The 22945-nt window shown below is 55.4% G+C and overlaps 1 protein-coding gene across 1 annotated transcript; it reads right to left on the bottom strand.

Moving 5' to 3' along the window:
- Positions 1-18025: 18025 nt before the first annotated feature.
- TMEM177 (transmembrane protein 177) lies at positions 18026-22555 on the bottom strand. Its single transcript, XM_079925326.1, has 3 exons — positions 22536-22555; positions 20070-21062; positions 18026-19445 (listed from the first exon to the last, which is right to left on the bottom strand). Exon 2 carries the CDS (start codon positions 21038-21040, stop codon positions 20105-20107), a length of 936 nt encoding a protein of 311 aa, XP_079781452.1. The 5' UTR covers positions 21041-21062; positions 22536-22555; the 3' UTR covers positions 18026-19445; positions 20070-20104.
- Positions 22556-22945: the final 390 nt, after the last annotated feature.

Genomic DNA, 22945 nt, shown 5'->3' with positions numbered 1-22945 from the left:
ACCACAATGAGAAACCCATGCACTGCAATGAAGAGTAGCCCCCGCTCGCCACAACTAGAGAAAGCCCACGCGCAGCAACAAAGACCCAACGCAGCCATAAATAAATAAATAAACTTTAAAAAATAAAAACGGAATACATATCTAGTGTGCCTTTTTCACTTTTCCTTTGTCAGCATCTTCTTCCCTTCCATAAAGGCATGATTAGAATGTTCCTTCAAACGCTTTCTAAATTTGAATCTGGTGTCGACATTCCTGTTGACTGCATTCTGCTGCACGGCTGTGAGGGTGCAGTGAAATGATGCAGATGAAGCACCAGGCCTTTTTTTCCTGTACAAAGCTTTGTATTCTTCTCTCTACACTTAACATGTGCGTCACTCAGAGCCCTGGCAGGAAAAGCGTTTGCTCTGATGGTTCAAACGGAGAGCCGCTTAGTGAAGGACGACTTGCAGAGACATGGACAAGTTTACCTCCTCCGTTTTAAGGGAACAAACGGAGGCTGTTGAGGCACCCAGGAGCTGCCCAGAGCAGGGAGCTCTTACCACCCTCAGGGCCAAAAGGGCAAGAGAAGAAAAGGGAGGTATCAGAGTCCAGAGAGGGTGCAGACTTAGACGGGCTGCCCAGAGGGAGCTGTAGTCCTGGAGGCATCTGAGGCAAGGAGAGAGTGGAGAAGACCCTGCCCAGCCTCTCTCCTCCCACGCCTCCCTCTGGTATGTCTGACTTGCAGCCAGAAGCAAAGGGAACTGGGATGAAGCAGTGCACTGGGGTGCAGGGCAGAGCAGAAACGGATTCTGGAAAGACACATGGAGAATTAGCATATGATATTATGAGCATTATCCTACGTCATTAGAGATTTCTTGAAGACAGTGCTCTTAGAGTTGATTTACAATGTTGTGTTAGTTTCAGGAGAGCAGCAAAGTGATTCAGATATATATATATTCTTTTTCATATTCTTTTCCATTATGGTTTATTACAGGATATCTTATATAGTTCCCTGTGCTACACAGTAGGTCCTTGTTGTTTATCTATTTTATATATAGTAGTTTGCATCAGCTAATCTCGAACTACTAATTTATCCCTCCTCCACCCCCTTTCCCCTTTGGTAACCATAAGTTTGTTTTCTATGTCTCTGAGTCTGTTTCTGTTTATTTTTTAAATAAATTTATTTATTTATTTATTTTGGCTGCATTGGGTCTTCGTTGCTGCGCGCGGGCTTTCTCTACTTGCGGCGAGCGGGCTTCTCACTGCAGTGGCTTCTCTTGTTGTGGAGCATGGGTTCTAGAGCACAGGCTCAGTAGTTGTGGCTTGCGGGCTTAGTTGCTCCGTGGCATGTGGGATCTTCCCGGACCAGGGATTGAACCCATGTCCCCTGCATTGGCAGGCAGATTCTTAACCGCTGCACAACCAGGGAAGCCCTCTGTTTCTTAAATAAGTTCATTTGTGTCATAGTTTAGATTCCACATATAAGCGATATCATTTGATATTTGTCTTTCTCTGACTTACTTCACTTAGTATAATAACCTCTAGGTCCACCCATGTTGCTGCAAATGGCATTATTTCATTCCTTTTTATGGCTAATATTCCATTGTACATATGAACAACATCTTTATCCATTCATCTGTCGATGGACACTTAGGTTGCTTCCATGGAAGACAGGGTTCTCAATGGCTAAGAATTATTTCATCATTTGGTCGGTCTATGACATTATTAGTAGTAGCAGCAGCAGTAGTATTAGAAGATACTTAGATTGGTCTCTGCCCAATTGCTACAACCAGCATCTTTGCCCGGAATTATTTTTCTACAACTGCCATGTTAAGTGACTCAGTTCATGGAGGTCTCTCCACAGTCTGCAGGCTTGGAGAGCCCAGGTGAGAACACTCCCCAGCCATCCCGGGACCCCTGGAAACCACTCTGGGTCGTCACCTCTTACCTTTCGAATTACGAGTCAGGAGGAGGCTTGGGCGGCCCCTGAAGGAACTGTTCTTCAGAAAACGCAGGGCTGGATTCAGCGCTCGGGGAGGGCGGGGGGGATGCCTTGGGGTGGGCCCTCGAAGACTATTAAATGCCAGGAGACTCAGCATCCTGGCTTCCACCCACCCGGCTGCTCCCGGGGGCTCCTGGGCCCCGGGCTGTGGCGAGCTTGCGCCCCCTGCCGGCCAGCCAGGCATCTGCGAGAAACGTTGCCAGCGCCGGTCCTGCAGGCGCCAAGCACCAGCCACCTTGAGCACAGTCCCTGGCATGAGCGCGGGCCCTGGAACTGGCCCCCTGAAGAGCTCCCACAGGGCTCTGAGCACCTGAGGGATGCTTGGATTCACACCCCTGGGGACGAGAACTGTCTTGGTTAGAGCAGGATCTCTCGGACACTGGTGGAAATGGAAACGTGCGTGCGTATCAAGAACCTTCAAAATGTTTTCAATACTAATTAATTAGTTAACTTGGTTGTACCGGCTCTTAGTTGTGGCTCACTGGCTCCTTAGTTGTGGCATACGAACTCTCAGCTGTGGCATGCATGTGGGATGTAGTTCCCCGAGCAGGGATCGAACCCTGGCCCCCTGCACTGGGATCGCGAGTCTTAACCACTGCGCCACCAGGTTCTTCAAGTCCCAAGAACCTTCAGTTTTTGATCCAGCCTCATCTCCTGCAGGAAGCCTTCCATGTCCACATACCCCCAACACCCCAGTGTAATCTATGCCCCTTTTCCCTGCAGCGTTTTTGCTTGTCTCTGACCCAGGTCAAGAAGAGCAAATTTATTTTGCTCTGTTTTTGAACTCCAATTTCACCAAGTATTTGTAGCAACCTGATTTCCATCATTTCAGGGTTTCTCTCTGCCCTCTCCTTGGGATTACGTCCTCGAGGCAGGTAGAGGGAAGAGGGAATGCTCATGGAGCCAAGACAGATGGTGTGCAGCCACCGGGCCGCCTCCTGTCATCTGTCCTTGCAGGCAGCACCCAGGGAGTCCCCACCGAGAGGGCCCACGTTCCTGCTAGCGGACTCCTTCGCTGGTTACCTCTGGATTCCCGGGAATCCGCCTGCGGCTCCATCACTTCACAGGGGCACCTGGCTTTCTGAAAGGACAGCTAAGGAAAAGAAAAAGCTCAGCTCTTTTCAACTTCTTCCCTCCCCACACCCAGTGCCTCACAGGTTGATGAGGGCAGGTCCGCTCTGCCCTCACATCCCACCGCCCCAGCTGGTCCTGCCACAGCCCAGGGCCAAGGTCCGCCTCTCACCTCCGCTCCAGTTCCTCCGCAGGGAATCAGCTCCCACTCCCCGGTGGTTTCCTCCCAGATCTTTTGTCTGCTCCCAGTGACTCTCTTCCCCTAATGGTCTGGGAGGAAGCGACTGCTTTTATTCTGCTTTCTGCTCTGTATATCTGCCTGTCTTTCCAGAGGGCCGGGGCACAGCGGCTAAATGGGGAGAAGCACGGAAGGAGAGTAAAGGAGGGGGTGGAAGAGAGAGCCTGTTTCCCAAGGCACGCCCCCCGCGTCCCTGCCCTCCCTCACCCCTCCTGTAGGGTCGGGGCTGCAGAGGGGACTTGCCCTCTTAGAGCTCTGAGCTGCAGGGCCGTGCCTGCTGTCAGGAGCCATCTTCAGACGACCAGGGAGAGCAAGGAGGGAATCCGCTCGTGAAAGAGAGAGACCGAGAAGGTGAGCGGCAGAGAGAAGAGCGCAGGGAGAAAAGAGACCTGCTGCGAGCTGGGGCCCTTCGGTGAGACCTTGAACATGTGCTTCAGTCTCGCCTGGAGCCAGGTCTGACCACGGGCCGCCCCAGGGTAAGCAACTGGAGATTCATGCCCTGTGGACCAATACTCCAAGACCAGATCAGCAGGACAATCGAGAGAGGAGGCTGGGCCCTGCCCCACAGAAGATAAGAGACCACATACTCCTCATTCTCGAAGTCAAGGAGACACTCCCGGCTAGGAAGCTCCTTGGAGGTCAAAAAGGGAGGGGCACCGCCCCGCAGTAGGTGATGGCAACTCCCCACAGGCCTCTGCGGTGGAATCCGCCTCGGCTAAGAGATGCGCACGCACAGGCCAGGACCCTGAGATAAACAAATACGGACACAGAGGCAGGCAGAGCGAGATGACTGGCCAGGGGAAACCCGGCAGAAATGCCCCATAAAAGTGATTCAAATGGCCACGAGGGCGCGACTCTCTCTCTGAGCCCGCCCGTGTGTCTATCCACACGTACTGCACTCTTCTTTTCTCCTAATAAACACTTTGCTTCTCTACCTTCTGTCTTTGCGGGAATTCTTTTCTGCAAAGCTGAAGGGCCAGGGCCTTGTCACTGACCGCTGGTCAGGTGGCTTGGATTCGGTGCTCTCACCTCCACGGCCCGACCTCAGTCTCTGGCCGGGAACCGAAACCCTGCTTCAAGCCGCTGCAGGCTGAGGCCAGCCAAGAACACACTGAGTCCGGGAGGGGAGCCAGAAGAAATTCTGGTCTTTGCAGCTGACGTTGCCCCATGAGCCGTGGCTCCGCGGCGGGTGTGACGTGGGCCGGCATGTAACCTCTGAGGAGTCCAGAATTTCCGCTTTGTGTGCTGCTGTGAGGATAAATGAGCACAGATGAGCAGGGACCACAGGCTACTTGTTGGCAGATGCAGACGTGCATGCCCGCCAGGTGGACAAGCCTGGTTCGAGTGTCTGGGGACGCCTCGGCCAGCGCCGCGGGACCCCCAGGCTCCCAGCCAGCACAAGGAAACTGCGGACTCAGGGATGCGTCACCTCAGGAGACTGCAGACTCCTGCACGGCCCCCTCCCGTCCCCGCCCTCCTTCCATGGCCTGTGTCCCCATCTCCCGGTTCCGTCCACCCTGAGGTCCAGTCACCAGAACCAGCGAGCCAACAGCCAGCTTCTTTTCCCCGCTGTTCAACCAGAATTTCTAGAGATTCTCTCTGCAGTGGCAGCAATGCTGGGTGCTTGCGTACAAGGGGACGAAACAGGCACCTCAGGAGAAGGAGAGAGACCGGGAGGCTGCCCGCAGAGGAGCCCCCAGGCTGGCAGGAAGGGGAGGGCTGCAGTGCACAGACTGGGGGCGGAGAGCAGGCCTGAAGGCTGCAGAGGAAACGCCTGCAGGTGAGGAAGACAGCCCGGGGTTACATGGAGCTGGTGACCAAGGCAGGCGGCGGACGGAGCAGGGGCAGAAGCCCGCCACCCCTCCAAGTCTGTGGTTTCCCTGGCTTGCGGCAGTTCCATTCAAGCGCAAGCTGGGTGAGACGGGCACCCCTGGGGGCCGCGCCTTTGGATGTCCCCCAGGTGCGCCGGGCGCTCAGCACCGGCCTGCAGGTGGCCGCTTCAGGCCACAGGCAACCGTGGGGAGTTTCGTCCAGGCAGGCTGCTTCCCTGGCCAAAGACAGCTGACTCCAAGCGCAGAGCGCAGAGCACAGAGCAACGAAGGTGCCCCAGCGAGGGGGGGCGCTGAGCTTCGCCCCCCTCGGCTCTCGCGGCATCTCCCATTCCTGCTGCCCCAGGCGTGCCAGGCTCGCCCCTGCCCCCGGGCCTTGGCCCGGCCCCTACCTCTGCTGGGAACGCCCCCCACCCCCGTGTCCACTTGGCTCCCTCACTCCGTTCAGCTCTGCCCCAAGGTCCCCTCCTCCGTGCGGGCCTCTCTCGGCCACTCTCACCCCCCGAGCCGGCACCTCTGCCTCCTTGTCCCAAGCAGCCCTGCGCGTGGTCTCACAGGCTCCACGACGGCCTGTTCCTTGCTTACTGTCTGTGGGATGTAGGCAGGGATGTTTCTCCATCGCCATGGTTGCAGGGCCCAGAACACAGCCTGGTGCACAGTCAGGGCTTGAGAATTGTGTGCTGATGGATGGAGGGTCGGGCTACCCCCGTGGTCACCGTGAGGCGGGTGACAATACTGGCAACTGACGGTTCCCCGGGTCAGTCCTAGGACACACAGGGCTCTCAGCAACGAACTCAGCCGCTGTCCACCCAGCCCCAGCTCCCAGGGCACGGCCCCTCGGGTCGGATCTCACCTCTGGGCCCTGGGATTTCCAGACACGCCCCATCCAGGCTGCCCGGCTCCTGCATGTATTTGCTGCCTGCCTCCTCGGCTGGGCCCTGGAGGGTGCTCTGTGGACCTGGGCGTGAGGTGGTGCAGGCGTGGGCCACTCCTGACTCAGGGCACCCGTGCACGTCTTGTCTGGCAAGTCCTGCTGTCCTAGGTCCCAGGCCAGGCTGGGGCACGGTAAGAGGGGTGTGGCTGCAGAGCTCCCATCCCCAGAAACCAGGGCGATGAAGCTCCGCCAGGTCCGAGGCTGGCTGGGGACTCAAAACACGTGCGTGGCCCAAGGCTCCCGCCCCTTCTGTTACACCCCATGTGAACGCTGCAGAACCACTCTCTTCTCAGGTAAACAGGCTGACTGTGTACAATCTACTCATGACAGCGTGTGAAGTTCAAAACACGTGCAAGTGTTTGTAAGCTGATGCCTGCATCTTACGAACCTGGACTTTTCCCCAGAGCCATGCACTGCGACGGTACCCAGGGTGCTCGGTAAATGCTTTGGGGTGTGGTGGCCCTCAGGCCCACAGGGGGTCCTCCCCTCTTGGGGCTTCCTCTGGCCTCTCCACTCTTGCCCATCCCCGCTCCCACCTAGAGCCTGCCAGGTGCTCAGCCAGGTGGCCGAGAGGCAGGAAGGCTCGCCCCGCTCGCCAGGCGCCAGGCGTTCACAGCCCAGTTGGGACAGACTGACAAGGGACCAGACGGGGTGCAGTGTGAAGAGTGCAGTGGAACGTGCCAGGCTGCCATGGGAACGGGGCGGGGGTGGTGCTCGAACCGCGTGCAGGAAGACAGCCCCTCAAGTCTGCTTTCAGCGTTTCAGAGCTGGGTGTGAAGGCGGGTGGCGGGGGGGACCCGGCCGGTTCTGTTCGCATTCCAGGGCTGTCACCTTAGTTGAGCTTATGCTCTTCCAATGGAAGAAAAAGAAAGGCACAAAGACCTTCTCACACACCCATAAACGAGGCATTTCTAGCGGCTCTGTCTTGCACAATCACTTCTTGACGTTTGTTTTCAGAAAGGCTTTGCGGCATCAGCTGACACCAGGCCGTGAGGGTCTGAGCGGTAAGAATTTGCAGGATTTGCAGGCTGCTTCCGTGAGCAGAAGCCTCACCTCCTATTCATGAGCGCCTCGCACCCCCAGTGAACATGAACTGTCTAAGCCAAGAGAGTTTGACTCTTGTAGTTGGGCTCTTCCGTGTGGTCTAGTGGCAGGAAGGAGGACCTAATTCAGTGGTAACAACCCCCAAATCTGGGCTGTAAAACCACGCGGGCTGGGTACAGGGGGAATGGAGACCCCTGGCTGTCAGATACTTTCCCAGGGAAGCGACCCCTCATGGCTCACAGCCGCCCTCAAAGGGGGAGGGAGCAGGTGGGGACAGCACCTCGGCCACAGCGATACACAAATGCACACAGCACAACCCACTCCCAGCAGTGACGGGTGTGTGAGCTCATCTTGTGCTGGAGAGACACCCTGCGTGTGTACCTCAGCGGTGATGTCTACACCGGTAATTTGAGTTCACTATCACACTGCCGACAACAGCAACTGTTCTCATCTGACTCTGATTGCTCGGTGTCCAGTGAGCACAGGATTGAGGTCAGAGGAGACGAGAGAGGGAATAAGGTCCGGGACTGAGAGATCACTCATAAACTCGGCAGGGGAACTCGGTTTTAGGGGGACTGGGTTTCAAAGAGAGACCTCAGGCCAGCATCATATCCCCAGAGGACAAAGCGGTGACCTGGCGACTGAAATGCTCCAGTCGGGGTTCCTGGGTGCCCCCCGCGCTACTCCTCCGAATCTGTTCACCACGGATGTCCCAGGAGGGGTTGGGGCTCCCTGGGGTCTGCAGGAGGCTTTGCTGCTTCACAAAAGGGTGCTGCTGTCCCAGCTGTGGAAACCCAGGGTGATCCCTGCTTCCCCGGTGAGGCTGCAGCCTTGACAGAGGAAACAGCACAGGCATCATGTCAGGGCTCCGGGGGGCCCGTGGTGGCTGCACCAGCAACAGCTGTGTGTCCATGGGCAAGTTCCCTAGCTTCTCTGAGCCGCTGCTTCCCAACTGGACCAGGGGCGTAATCCTGCGTCTCTTTAAGGGGGTTGCGGTCATTTAAGTAGATAATGTAAGGCAACAGCCGGAGTGGAGCGGCTGCTTCCTACGTGCGGGGGTGATACTGATCTGTGGAGGGAGCTCCACGGGGGACTGGACAGGGCAGGCCTAGGGGACGACTGCCCGCCAGGCCCTGGGGAAGCCAGGGGGCTCTGCCAGCTTTGCGGAGGGCCGGCCCAGCGTCAGGCCAGGCAGGGGCAGGGGGCCGTGGGCCTCGTGCTCTCACAGGCCTCCTGCCTGCTGGGCTGCCTCAGCTGTCCCTGGGCTTCTTGCCCCCGCCCTTCCCCTGCACTCCTCAGGTTAACGTAGCCTCTGATACCTTGGCTCAACTGAAGACCTCATCAGGAGGCAAACCAGAATCAATTGGTGTGTCTGCAAGCCCGCAGGCTTACGCAGCAGATGGCTCCTGGCACTCGCTCGGCCTGCAGGGGGAGCCTTAGGGCCCAGATCCAAAACGGGTTGGACAGGAGCTGGAGGCGGGGAAGCGCTGGGTCTGCAGGAGGGGTGGCGCGGGGGGCGGGGGGGGGGGGGGCGCAGCTCTGGCCTGATTCCCACTGGGGCTCTGAGATGTGCCCCTCTGCCACCCGGGGCATCTGACAAGCTTCCTCGGCAGGGGCCCAGTCCAGGTCTCAGGCCTGGGACACCCTCCCTCTGCAGGCGCCCGCACAGGGCAGTCAGCCGGTCCAGACCTGCGGGCTGATGCCGAGGCAGCCTTCAGCTGCCGCTGGGAGCAGTGTCCGAAGGCACTGGGCCCGCTTTGGAGGTGCTTTATCCAGAGGCGACAAGACTGGGGTTTAGACGCCTTGCTCAGCAGCCACTCCCCCGTGCACCCCTGAGAAACGCGGGCTGAGCCAACCCTCACAGGCCAGCGCCGCTGGGGTCTGTCTGCCCGTTTGTCACAGGCCTTCCCGCCAGTCGCGACTCAGTCCTGGATTTGGCCAACACTTCCTGAACCCCGAAGACGATGTCAGGCCCAGGGAATAAAGGCTGGGGTGGCCCGGTGGCTGCCCCTAGAGAGGCCGGGGGCTGGTGGAGGTGTCAGACACACGAATGAGGCTCTGCCGGGGGGTGAGAGCTCTGTGCAGGGCAGTACTGCCAGCCCGACCCCCATCACAACCACCGGAGGCGTTTCCAAAGGCTCCGCGTGGCATCTCGGGGAATACAAGTCATCCTGCACTTCCTTAGCTTTAACTCTGTGCCAGGCACTGTTCGAAGTGCTTTACAAGTACCAACTCATTAACCTCTTAAAACAACTCCAGGAGATGGGCGTTGCCATTATTCCCATTTACAGACGGGAAACCAAGGTACAGAGAAGGTAAGTAATGTGCCCGTGGTAGTAAGCTGCACAACCAGGTTCTGGGCTGGTCCTGAGGCTAAAGGCTTCCTGGAGATGCACCTGCAGGGTCAGCCCCTGGCCGAGGCCCCCCCCGTCGACCCCAGTCTCCCAGGACCCTGATTCCCATGTTTTCTTACCTAAGCACATCGACAAAGACATACTTATTTCAGGCCACAGGGCTGCGCACAAGCAGTGGGAACCAGAAGGGGCCTCCAGCTGGTGTGCTCAGCTCTGAAGGGGACCAGCTCAGGGCAGGTAAGCTCAGCGACCCAGGAAAGTGAGGGAGACCCTCTGCTGGGGAAAAGGCCTAGGATCCACGTGTGGACAATGTAGGGAAAATTCAAAACTGATATTGAGTGCTTGGAAAACCGAGCCAGAAAGCAGAGACAGAGCGTCCACCAGATTGTGCTGTGTGAGAGCCTAATTACAGTCATGCTGGAAATGTCTGTGTTGAACTAGCCGGTCAAAGGGTCAGTGTCAAGGTATCAGACTCTGGTTGGTCTTGTTTGGTGACAGCAGTAAAGTCTATCAATACAGAGGGTCTGACTATAAAGCAATGATATTGCTGTCTGTGCAGCGTGTGGATGCCCGGCCCCCTCCCTCCCTCCACGTAGGCTCTGGCCCCAGCTGAGCACCCTCCAGCCCTTGACAAGGTCGGCAGTGCCCAGCAGGGGCAACTGTCTCTGCAGCAGGTCGGGGGAGGGGTATGTGCAGGTGGGTGACAGCATGAGTCGATCCACTGATGCAGTTTACCTCTGACTTGTAGAGGGCCCTCTGGGGAACAAAGGCTGTACGGGGGTGGGACTGGAGGAAGTCCAGAGTCAGGATGGTTTTGAGTCCAGGTGGTCCCAGGAACTGCAAAAGATAAGCTTGTGTCCCCCAGGCCTGCTGGATCAGCAGGATCAAGCCTATGGGCACAGCTACTCATCCCCATTGGCCTTTGCTCTGAACAATCTGTGGGTGCTGCCTCAATCTGGGAACTCTCAAGCTCCCAGTGCATTGAAAGGCTTCAATCACCAGCATCATCATCACCACCATCATCACCATCACCATCTCCATCATCATCACCATCACCACCACCATCATCATCACCACCATCATCTCCATCATCACCATCATCATCACCATCATCACCACCATCATCACCACCATCATCTCCATCATCATCACCATCACCATCATCACCACCATCACCACCATCATCATCCTCATCACCACCATCATCATCACCACCATCATCTCCATCATCATCATCTCCATCATCACAACCATCATCATCTCCATCATCACAACCATCATCGTCATTAACAACAAAACTGCGTTTCCAAGGAGGCATAATCAATAAGGAAGGAGGGATGTCCAGGAGACAGGAGGAGAATGGGATCCAGTGTCTGTGAGCTCTGCAGCAGAGAGAAGGGCAGACCGCAGTCACCCATCTATCAACCTGGAACCCAGGAGACATTCCTGACCCTTGACCTCTGACCTTCCTCTGCCACACCCCCCAGACCCAGTCTATCACCGAATTTCACCCATACTGCCTCCTAAATGTAGTCTGAGTCTTGACTCTTTCCACCTCCACTGCCAAGTTCAAGCCAGCCTCATGTCTCCTCTGGTATCACAGTGCCTCCCCGCCCCCCGCCCCGCAAACTGGTCTCTCTGCTCCTGCCTGGGCCTCTCAACCCACTGTCAACAATAATAATTCTTCATGTTAAGCTTTCCCTGTTCAAATTACTGTGGGCTTTCAGTCTCCCAGTTGGGCTCTGGCTGACACAAAAACCACACAAACTGTCTTGTTTCTAGCTTTTGTACAAGCTATTCCCATAGCCTGTCTCTGGCTAACATGGTCCAGTGGCTAAGAACACCACCTCTAGGGCCAGACCACCTGGGTTCAGACCCCAAGTCTAGCACTGGCTGGAGGAAAACCACTTCATCTGTCTATGCCTGGATCTTCCCATCTGTAAAATGGGGATAAGAGGACTGTCGCAGGCATTACGTGAATTAACACATGTAAAGGGTCTGGCACATCTGTGTTACATACGTATTTAATATTAACTATCAGCACTGGGTTCTTTCAACTCACACTGAGGGTTTCAGCAACAGGGGCCCCTCCTCTGGGGAGTCCTTTCTGGCCACTTCCAGCCCAGGCTGAGTTAGGCACCCTCCCTTGTGCTTCCACACTAACCTTCACTGCACCGTATTGTCACTGCAGGTTTACTTCTGCAGGTCTGCGAACCCCAGAGGCAGACAGGGCAGGGTGCGCCCCCCGGGCCTCACAGAGCACCCGACTGAGGGAGGGGTAACTGTTAGTTCAGATCCTCTGAGAAAGAGACACCGAGACGGGATTACCTGAGTAAGAGGTGTGCTGGGGAAACCACAAAGCAGGGCTGACATCTGTGAAGGAGGTGGGGAAGGAAGGAGGCCTGGGTAGAAGGGTCTCAGACCTCAGAGCAGTTCTAAGAAAGATCTGCCCAGGCCACTAGGGTGTCCTTGAGCCACAGTCCACCACTGGAGGGGTCCCACAGTTCACCAGAATGGGCTTGCGTGAGTACTGCACCAGGATCAACCCCTGCCTGAAAGCAGCCCGCGAGAGGCACGGCCTCAGTGAAAGCATGGTGGTGGATCTAGAGAAACAGCAGCTGGGACTGTCAGTCAATTCTGCTCCCACAGCAGATCTGAGCAGCACATTTCCTGATTGCCATGGTAACTGACAGGCAGAAGCTTGGCCACGCCCCAAGGATATAGGCCAAAAGCAGTGATGCCAGGATCTGTCACCTTGATGCAGGGAGAGGGGGTGGGTCCTTGGACCCCTCTGAGGGAGCCTTCATACACATCTATATTAATACAGCTATAGAGGTAAGTCCTTATATATATACTGATGAATAAAGCCATTCAAAATTCCACCATTACAGAATTACTTTCTCTTATGAAATTTTGAATTACAGAAATTTTGCAAATTTCCTTACAGGTCTTTTACCATATTTACATTATTGCAATCCTCTTGCATGTTGTACTTCATATTTTTAAGAACATTTGATATTTAGACTATTTCTACATGTTTCTACCATAGTCTTCATACTTATGCTTTTTAGTGACTGACCAATATTCAGCAAACGAATATACCAACCAAAGTTTCCTAAGTCGCTATTTTTCAGTATTTCCATTATCCCTATTTTTTTTATATTATAGGTAGTGCTCTTATGCACATCTTTGGGCATATCTGATTTAGTCTCTGCTGGATGATGGCTCTAGAATGAGTTTCTAGGTTTGAAGTTACCCATGTGGCGTGTCAACTTTTGCTAAACTGCTTCCTAAACATAGTATGTCAATTAACCATGTGGGTCAGTTACCTACTGTGCATGAAACATTACCATAAAACGAAGGCTTAACATAACCCACGACAACCATCTCAGCATTTCTGTGGGTTGAGGATCCAGGCATAGCTTAGCTGTGTCCTCTGCTTCGGGGTGTCACAGGCTGCAGTGAAGGCACCGGCCGAGGCTGGGGTCTCATCTGAGACCTGACTGGGGAGGGATTTTCTTCCAAGCTCACACGGCTGTTGTCAGGATTCAGTTCCCTGTGGGCTGCTGGACTGAGGGTCTCACTGCTCCGCCAGCTGTGGCTCAGAGGCCGCCCTTACTTCTGAGCCATGTGGGCCTGTGCAGCGCAGCAAGACGCTTCATCAAAGCACGTGTCTGAGAAGATTAACAGTCTGCTAGTAAGACGGAAGCCACAGTCTTTTGTAACATAATCACACTTGCCTTATTCTGTTGTTTTAAACCAAGAGCAAGAGGAAAGGCTGACACAGGCTGAGAACAGCAGGAGCAGAGACCACTGGGGGCCACCCTGGAGGCTGCTTCCTACAGTGTCACCAAGGGCACACGCTGTACCGACTTTACCACACCCTCACTCATCCAGAGGTTCTAGGATTTAAACATTACCTGTGTAGTAGGTGTAAAAGACCATCTCCCATTTTATAAAGATGTGGTGCACGTACAATGGAATACCACTCAGCCATAAAAAAGAACGAAACAATGCCATCTGCAGCAATATGGATGGACCCAGAGATTCTCATACTAAGTGAAGTCAGACAAAGACAAATACGAAATCACTTATATGTGGAATCTAAAATATGACACAAATGAACTTATCTATGAAACAGACCCACAGACATAGAGAACAGACTTGTGTTTGCCAAGGGGGAGGGGGCTGGGGGAGGGATGGACTGGGGGTTTGGGATGAGCAGATGCAAACTATTACACAGAGAATGGATAACAACAAGGTCCTACTGCAGAGCACAGGGAACTATACTCAATATCCTGTGATAAACCATAGTGGAAAAGAACATGAAAAGGAATGTGTATATATATAAAAGTGAATCACTTTGCTGTACAGTGCAAATTAAGACAACATTGTAAATGAACTAGACTTCAATTAAAGAAACCCCACTATCTCCTACTTTTTTTTAAAGAAGATGTTGGGGGTAGGACTTTATTAATTAATTAATTTATTTTTGCCGTGTTGGGTCTTCGTTTCTGTGCGAGGGCTTCCTCTAGTTGTGACAAGCAGGGGCCACTCGTCATCGCGGTGCACAGGCCTCTCACTATTGTGGCCTCTCTTGTTGCGGAGCACAGGCTCCAGACGTGCAGGCTCAGTAGTTGTGGCTCACGGGCCTAGTTGCTCCGCGGCATGTGGGATCCTCCCAGACCAGGGCTCAAACCCGTGTCCCCTTGCATTAGCAGGCAGATTCTCAAGCACTGCGCCACCAGGGAAGCCCACCATCTCCTATTTTAATGCCCTTTTCTCCCGTTTGCTGTCTCCCCAGGGCCCCCTGGGTCCTTTGCTCTCAGCTGCTGCTGAGTAATCTCCCAAAAGGCGTCAGCTGAGGGCAAGGTAGGGCCCTGCCCCCACCGCGGCTCTGAGAGCTTGCAGTGGAGCCCCGTGTGAGGTGGTGAGGGCTCCCCGGGAAGGTTCCAGCCACAAGCAACTGCTGGTGTTTGGGACAACTGCAAGACCTGAACACCCTGCTACCTGGACCGCTTAAAAGCACTAACATTTAGGAACCAATCTTCTTTTAAAGCTTACTGTAAACCCTGTCTGGGATTCACATTTTGCAAGTTTTCTTTTACTCTCCTTGTCAGAAGAATGCTGCACGACACACATTAATGTCCGCATCGTACAGACAGGAAACTCAGGACCAGAGGTGTGAAGGCCCTTGCTTGGGGTCACTTCGCGAAAGCGGCAGGACCAGGACTTGAGCCCGCCCCGGCTGCGCCCCCGCCGTGTTCTCCACCTCCTGAGCACCCCTGTTCCTCAGCTGGGGCCTCCTAAGGCTCTGTAACAGCCCTCCCCTCTGCCCATCCCCACCGCAGCCCTAGGCATGATGGACTGGGCGGCCCCTCTTCAGCTAGCTGGAAGGGTCTCCCCTGGAAGTTCCAGAAGGCTCGGCTCGGGACCATTTTTTCCTGATAAAAGAGGGGAGGCTGCAAAGTCACCCCTCAGTGGCATGGGGAGAAAGGCTAGAGAGGCCACAGGACAAGTCTGCACCATGGAGCCCTCAGGATCAACAGGTCCAGGGCTGTGAGAACGGGATCTGGGGCCAGACTGCCAGCTTCAAATCCTGGTTCCGCCACTTACAAAGCTCTGAGATTTGGGGAAAATTTCTTCACCTTTCTGTGCTACGTGCTTGCCTGCAAAATCAAAAGGATGTTACCAACTACATGTTCCAATTTGGGCGTAAATTTACGAAAATACCTCTAAGAACCTAGCACAGTGTCTGGTGCCCAATAAGGGCCCCATAAACGTGACTCCGGGGATGCAACAGGCAGGAGGTCTCACGGGGTGGGGACCACGCACCCATCTGGGACCTAGCCTCTGACACGTGCACACGTGGAGACCAGGAGCCCACATGCATGCGCCCAGCTCCAGGCGTGCTGCACGCGGCCCTGTATCGTGGACAGTGGCTGGTGGGGACAGAGGCAGTGGAGCCTGCTAGGGTCAGGGCCAGTGCCAGCACCGGGACCCTGGGACTCCCTTCCCCGCATTCTGACCGTGTCGGGGGAAGGGGGGAGTACCTGCGTGCTGATGTAGCTCCGAGAACCATGAATGTGTGTGGGGCATAACACACTAGAAGAGCGTTCTCTGGGGTCCCCTGCAGAGCCTGATGACTAAGGTCTGCAGCAGGCATCTGAGAAGGAAACGCGCAGGGCAGCATTTACAGGGTAAATTCCTGCCACCTGGCCCAGCTTCAAAGCCTTTCTGGGATCGACCCTGAACCGCCTGTAGGGGCACAAAATACCACAGAATTTCGGGGGGTCAGCCTCCCCTAAAGCCTCTTGGGGTCCCTGGTGCTCTGAGAACTGATCTGTGCTCTATAGGAAAGAAAGGGACCCACAAGTGTCCTGGTTTCCCCAATGAAGTCAGCAACCATGGAAGAGCGGGGCCAGGCCGTGCCCTTGGAAAGCGTCCCAAGTTGGGAAGCTAGGACAGGGTCACAGGATTCGTAATGGCCTTATCCGGGGCATCCAGCCAGCCGTACTGTACTTGCTCGGAGACCCTAAGGTGCCAGGCCCGTGTGTGTCGGAGCTTAAGAGCCTTATTCATTTATTCAAAAACGTGGAGAGCCTCAGTCCAGAGCTGTCAACGGGACACACAACGCTGCTCTTGCAGACAGTACATTTCAGCAGAGGAGATGCTAAGCCGCGCTCCCTTAATTACCGTTGGCAGCAGAGGCTAGGAAGAGGGGCAGGGCATGGTGGGCTCGGTCCCTGAGGGTTCCTGCAGAGGGAGCACCTAAAAATCCAGGACAGGGCAGGCCAGCAGAGAGGGCCCCAGACGGAGGCCCATGTGGGGAGGGGAGGGCAGTTGAGGAACCCACATGCTTATAGGGCCGGATTCCAGAGCGGCCCAGGCTCGGAGGCTCGGCTTTGGCTGAAAACAAAGGGATGCCTGCAAAGGGTTTTAAGCAGGAGAGAACCCAGTCAGACCTGAGCTTCTAAGAGCTGGGGGAGGTGGGGAGAATGGGCAGGAAGCCCACATGAGGAACCGCTTGGGGAGGGCAAGGGATGGAGCCGGGAGCCGCTGGGCAGGGACATCACGAGGCCGGGCCCTGGTTTAGACACGAGGTGGGATGGAGGGGTGGGTGGGGGGAGGTCCAGCCCAGAGCAGGTTCTTAGCAACAGCTGTCTGCCAGGGCTGCGGCGGGAGAGCTCTGCCTGGGAGTGGACCGGCCTGAGCCAGATGGCAGGGCTGCGCGGGATGCGGGGCTGCGCGGATGCCCGGGAGTCGGGGCTCGCGGCCAGCCCAGGTTTGGGGCTGGGCCACGGGAAGCGTGTGAGGTCTGGGAACAGCCCCTGAGTGGAGACAAAGTTGGTGACTTGGGGTAGACGGAGCCAACTAAGGGGCCGTCTCAGGGGGTCGCCTCCCCGCCCCACCCACGCTGGGGCCCCTTACCCTCCCACCTGGACGGAGTAGCAGGAACGCCGGCCTCCTCCCGGCTCCTGCGTTACTGAGAGCAGGCCCTGGGAGAGCGGATGCTCTGCCCTCAGAAACCCGTCTGCCGGGGCCCAGGGCGGGGACCCCAAGGCTCACCCAGAATGGGGCCAGAGTGCTGAGCCCAGATCACGGTCAAGGACCCAGCAGGAATCAGGCCACCCCTGCCTGCTCTCTCCATCCACAGTCTTATGCAGGGACCGCCCGGCCTCTGAGTGGGCCTCCTGGGCTGGCTTTGTGCCCTTCCTGGGTGTGGCTTAATCCCTTTGTCCCGAGTTACACTGGCACCAGGCCTGAATTATTCAACTCTTCCAGGGAAAACATAACCACCAACAAAAAGAATACATGAATGGCTTGAAAAGATGCCCAATCAAAAAATGGGTGGAAGACCTAAATATACATTTCTCCAAAGAAGACATATGGATGGCCAAGAGGCACATGAAAAGATGCTCAACATCACTAATAATTAGAGAAATGCAAATCAAAACTACAACGAGGTATCACCTCATGCTGGTCAGAATGGCCATCATTAAAAAGTCTACAAATAACGAATGCTGGAGAGAGTGTGGAGAAAAGGGAACCCTCCTACACTACTGGTGGGAATGTAAATTGGTGCAGCCACTGTGGAGAACAGTATGGAGGCTCCTCAAAAAACTAAGAGTTGCCATACGATCCAGCAATCCCACTCCTGGGCACATACCCTGAGAAAACTCTGATTTGAAAAGATTACATGCACCCCAATATTCATAGCAGCACTATCCACAATAACCAAGACATGGAAGAAACCTACATGTCCATTGACGATGAATGGCTAAAGAAGATGTGGTCCATACATACAATAGAATACTACTCAGCCATAAAAAAGAATGAAATAATGCCATTTGCAGCAACATGGATGGACCTAGAGAATATCATACTAAGTGAAGTAAGTCAGACAGAGAAAGACAAATACCATATGATATCACTTATATGTGGAGTCTAAAAAAATGATACAAGTGAACTTATTTACAAAACAGAAATATACACACAGACATAGAAAACAGACTTGTGGTTGCCAAGGGGAAGGGGCTGGGGGAGGGAAGGACTGGGAGTTGGGGATTCGCAGATGTAAACTATTAAACATATAGGACGGATAAACAACAAGGTCCTACTGTAGAGCACAGGGAACTATATTCAATATCCTGTGATAAACCATCATGGAAAAGAAGATAAAAAAAGAATGTATATATGTGTAACTGAGTCACTTTGCTGTACAGCAAAAATTAACACAACATTGTAAATCAACTATACTTCAATAAAATAAATTTTAAAAAAAGCACACATGAGGGACTTCCCTGGTGGCACAGTGGATGGGGCTCCGTGTTCCCAATGCAGGGGGCCCGGGTTCGATCCCTGGTCAGGAAACTAGATCCCACATGCACGCTGCAACTAAGAGTTCGTGTGCCACAACTAAGGAGCCCACGTGCTGCAACTAAGGAGCCCACCTGCCACAACTAGACCCGGTACAACCAAATAAATAAAGAAATATTAAAAAAAAAAGAACACATAAATGACCAAGTGAGCCTGGCTTGCTCATCACAACCCTCCTCACCTTTCCTGCTGGGGTCTCCTGCCCAAGGGTCAAAAGTGGGGTCTGCAGTCAGAATGGCCATCATCAAAAAATCTACAAACAATAAATGCTGGAGAGGGTGTGGAGAAAAGGGAACCCTCTTGCCCTGTTGGTGGGAATGCCATTATGGAGAACAGTATGGAGGTTCCTTAAAAAAACTAAAAAAAAAAGCTACCATAAGACCCAGCAATCCCACTACTGGGCATATATCCTGAGAAAACCATAATTCAAAAAGAGTCATGTACCACAATGTTCATTGCTGCTCTATTTACAATAGCCAGGAGATGGATGCAATGTTAAGTGTCCATCGACAGATGACTGGATAAAGACGTGGCACATATATACAATCAGTCAGCCATGAAAAGAAACGAAATTGAGTCATTTTGTAGTGAGGTGGATGGACCTAGAGTCTGCCATACAGAGTGAAGTAAGTCAGAAAGAGAAAGACAAATACGGTATGCTAACACATATATATGGAATCTAAAAAAAAAAAAAAAAAAAAAGGATATGAACCTAGGGGCAGGACAGGAATAAAGACACAGACATAGGGCTTCCCTGGTGGCGCAGTGGTTGAGAGTCCGCCTGCCGATGCAGGGGACACGGGTTCGTGCCCCGGTCCGGGAAGATCCCACATGCCGCGGAGCGGCTGGGCCCGTGAGCCATGGCCGCTGCGCCTGCGCGTCCGGAGCCTGTGCTCCGCCACGGGAGAGGCCACAACAGTGAGAGGCCCGCGTACTGAAAAAAAAAAAGAAATACGCAGACCTAGAGAATGGACTTGAGGACACGGCGAGGGGGAAGGGTAAGCTGGGACGAAGTGAGAGAGTGGCATGGACATACATACACTACCAAATGTAAAACAGCTAGCAGGAAGCAGCGGCACAGCACAGGGAGATCAGCTCGGTGCTTTGTGACCACCTAGAGGGGTGGGAGGGAGGGAGACACGAGAAAGAAGAGATATGGTGATATATGTATATATATAGCTGATTCACTTTGTTATACAGCAGAAACTAACGCACCATTGTAAAGCAATTATACTCCAATAAAGATGTTAAAAAAATAAAATAAAAAGATAAAATAGGAAAAAAAAAAGTGGGGTCTGCTTTATCCAGAGGGCTGGAGGCACACAAGCGGGCAAGGCCGCAGCCTCCGCTGGGTCCCAAGTGGGACACCAGGCCTGGCCCACTGCCCACCTGCCCCGCTCCGCCCTCCTCACCTCCCGGCGAGCCGCGCTCGCCTCGCCCCCATCGTCCCTCACCGCAGCTCCTCCCCAAGCCCGCTCTGTGCTCTGCGCGTCCAGGCTCCTGACTGCAGGGCCTCGGCTTCGCAGGCCTGTTCCTTCCCCTCCCTCGGCCAGCGCTCCTACCAGGAGGTCTTGCTGGGTTCCAGCAACACCTTCTCTCCCCGTCAGGCCCAGGGGGGGAGAATCTGGGCTGCTGAGCTCCATAGCCGGCAGGTCTGCTGACACCGGGCTGCGGGCGCAGAGGCCCCAGGAGCGCCCCTCCCCCCTACACCCCCCCCAAGTCCAGGGCGGGGTGGTACCTGCTCCATCTGGAACCGCCCCTGCCATGAGGCCCTCAGGGGCTGCGGGGGCTGAGCGCCGCCCTCCACACCTGCAGCACCGAGTCCCGGCGGGCCGTGTAGGGCAGGTGCTTGATGCGGAACCAGTGTCTGGGAACCACGTTCCCGCTGGGCGTGTACAGCTTCTCTCCGGGCCGGCCCAGGAGGCCGCGCAGGGCCAGGTTGCCCGACAGAACCTTCTCGTAGAACTCCACCCCGCCCCGGGCATAGGCTGCGGACAGCGAGGCCGTGCGGCGGTCCAGCCAGGCTTCCAGGGAGTGAGTGAGAGAGTCCGTGGACAAGGCATAGGCCACGAAGCCCGCCACTGCCGCCACCAAGTTGAAGGCGGCTCGCAAGTTCATGGGGCCTCCGTAGAGCCCCAGGGCGTGCTTGGCTCCCACGCCCAGAGCCCAGGTGCCCACCAGGCAGGCGGGGGCTGGCAGGGCCTGCAGGGCGGCCGCCCCGCTCTCCAGGTGCACCACCTCCCTGGCCAAGGCGAACTTCTGGGCGTCGTGGGACAGAGTCAGGGCATCTCTCAGCCGGGCACCCACTGGGCTCTGCCAGTCCACTCGCTGCCCGTGGACGACCACGGGCCGGTCAGCGTTGGTCACTGGGTCACCCAGGAAGCTGGCGGGGATGCCCACCACGGCCCCGGCAGGGAGTCTCGGGAAGCCGGCGCTCACAGGCTGGAAGGTGAAGGTGGTGAAGGCCTTGAAGCGGTGGCCCGAGGGGACCCCGATATCCTGCTGCACCTCCTCGAACAGGCTCTGCAGCTCTGGGGACAGGGAGGCCGGCTGGCCCTGAGGCCAGTACTGGTACAGCCACGGGACCACAGGATCCGGGAAGAGGTGGTACGAGATCTGAGCCCCAAACAGGCCTGCACAGGAACCCACCAACAGGGCCGTCCTGTGTCTCTGCACAAAGGCTGTGGCCCGCCACAGGGGACCTGCCATGAGGGCTGCCACCTCTGTAAACCTGGGCCAAGAGAAAGAGAAGTGAGCCAACAGCTCCTCGGGTCTACCTGCAGACTGAACACCCCCAGGGCCACATCCTCTTTAACGGAGGCGATACGCACGCACGGTAGTCAGAGCACAGGCTCCAGCCCTATCTCTGCATCGCCTTCCCCACGGGTCAGATGGGCATGTGACAGCGGCCCACCAGAGGGTGTCTGTGCTGTCAGTGAACACACACGCAACAATCGGTGCCCAGCAAGGAGCAGACACCCTTGAGGAAATGGCTGTGATTACAACTTTGATGCCCTTGGCTAGGCACAGCACCAAGCAACCAACCCCTCACTCCACCACCCACCCCTACTGAGCACGATCCCAGGACACATGAAGCATGTTCCACTCACTCAGTCTTACTACGTGTTCGACACACTTCTGAGAGTGCTGCAGACATGATTTAATGACGGACTCCTTACACCTCTGTGACTCATTACACCAGGGAACACCGAGGCACAGACAGGCTAACTGGTCAAAATCCCAAACGTAAAGCGGCCATGCTGTGGGCGGAATTGCGTCCCTCCAAATTCATATGCTGAAGTCCTAACCCCCAGGACCTCAGAATGTGACTGTATTTAGACATAGATAGGATCTTTAAAGAGGCAACTAAGTTAAAACTAGGTCATTAGGATGAGCCCTAATCCAATATAACTGGTGTCCTTATGAGAACAGGACACTAGGACACAGGCGCAGAGGAAGGACCATGAAGACACAGGCCAGAAGGTGACCATCTACAAGCCAGTGGGAGGGCCCTGCTGACACCTTGAAAGACATGTCTCTCACCCAGTTCTCGTCACTGCAGCCCTAGCAGACTAATACAGGCCCAGTATTTGAACACAGGCGTCCACAGCAGATTTTTCATTATAGAGTATTTCTGATGATAAATTACAAACATACAGAACGGTGGACAAAATAGTACATCATAAACCAACTTCAGTCTATCAAGTCATGGCCAGTCTTGCTTTGCCTCTAATCCCACACATACTCCCCTCCAACTGGTTTATTTTGAAACACATTCGGGGCATCCTATTATTTCATCCGAAAATATTTCAGTAAAAATTCACAATTATTTAACTTTCGCTGAAGCTCCCTGTCCTCCTGTCCGAGAAGTGTTTAATCAGCAAACTAATTGCTGCAAACAAGGGGGCAGCAGAGTCCTGAGGAGTCACATCACTTGGGCCTTTTCGCCAACGAGGAAACTGAGGCCGGGGAAGAAAGGTGCCAGGCGAAGGTCCCAACGCCCCCAGGCCCACCAGCGCCAAGGCCGCGCGCTCCAAGGAGGCCTGGGGGGTGGTGCCGCCCATCCTGCGGGCAGCCCGGCGAGAAGGGGCCGCAGGACCCTCACTCCACTTCCAACCCCTAGGCTACGCCCCGCGGCTGGAACACACCTCCGAGGGAGCCCGCCCGCAGCCGCACGTCAGCCCGGCCCGCTCCGCGCGCTCACCTCCGCCTCCGCAGCAGCCCAGGACGCCGAGCACGTGCGCAGGGTGAGACCGGGCCAGGCGCAAAGCACACCTGCCGGCTCCGGGGTCGGGGCTCCGAGTGCGGAGGCAAAAGGGCGGGACTCTTGGGGGCGGGGCCGGGACGCAAAGCACGCCGGCCCGGCTCTGGGGGCGGGGCCCCGGGAGAGAGACAGAAGGGCGGGACTCTTGGAGGCGGGGCTGGACGCAAAGCACGCAGGCCCGGCTATGGGGGCGGGGCCCCGAGGGCGGAGGCAAAGGGGTGGGACGCTCGGGGGCGGGGCTGAGCGTCCTTCCACACAGGTGGCCCGGACCGTCCCGTCTCGCTCTGGAAGGACCGGCGTCTCCACGTGGGTCAGGAGGCGGCCATTGGCGGAACCCCCGTCGGAACCCA

Source organism: Stenella coeruleoalba, assembly GCF_951394435.1.
Source record: "Stenella coeruleoalba genome assembly, chromosome: 6".
Classification (NCBI taxonomy): Eukaryota; Metazoa; Chordata; class Mammalia; order Artiodactyla; family Delphinidae; genus Stenella; species Stenella coeruleoalba.
Note: the sequence above shows the minus strand (reverse complement) of the source record. Positions and strands in the feature narration are given on the sequence as shown.

Coding starts and splice junctions, on each gene's coding strand:
- TMEM177 (XM_079925326.1), bottom strand. CDS start 21,040: ATGGCAGGTCCCCTGTGGCGGGCCACAGCCTTTGTGCAGAGACACAGG.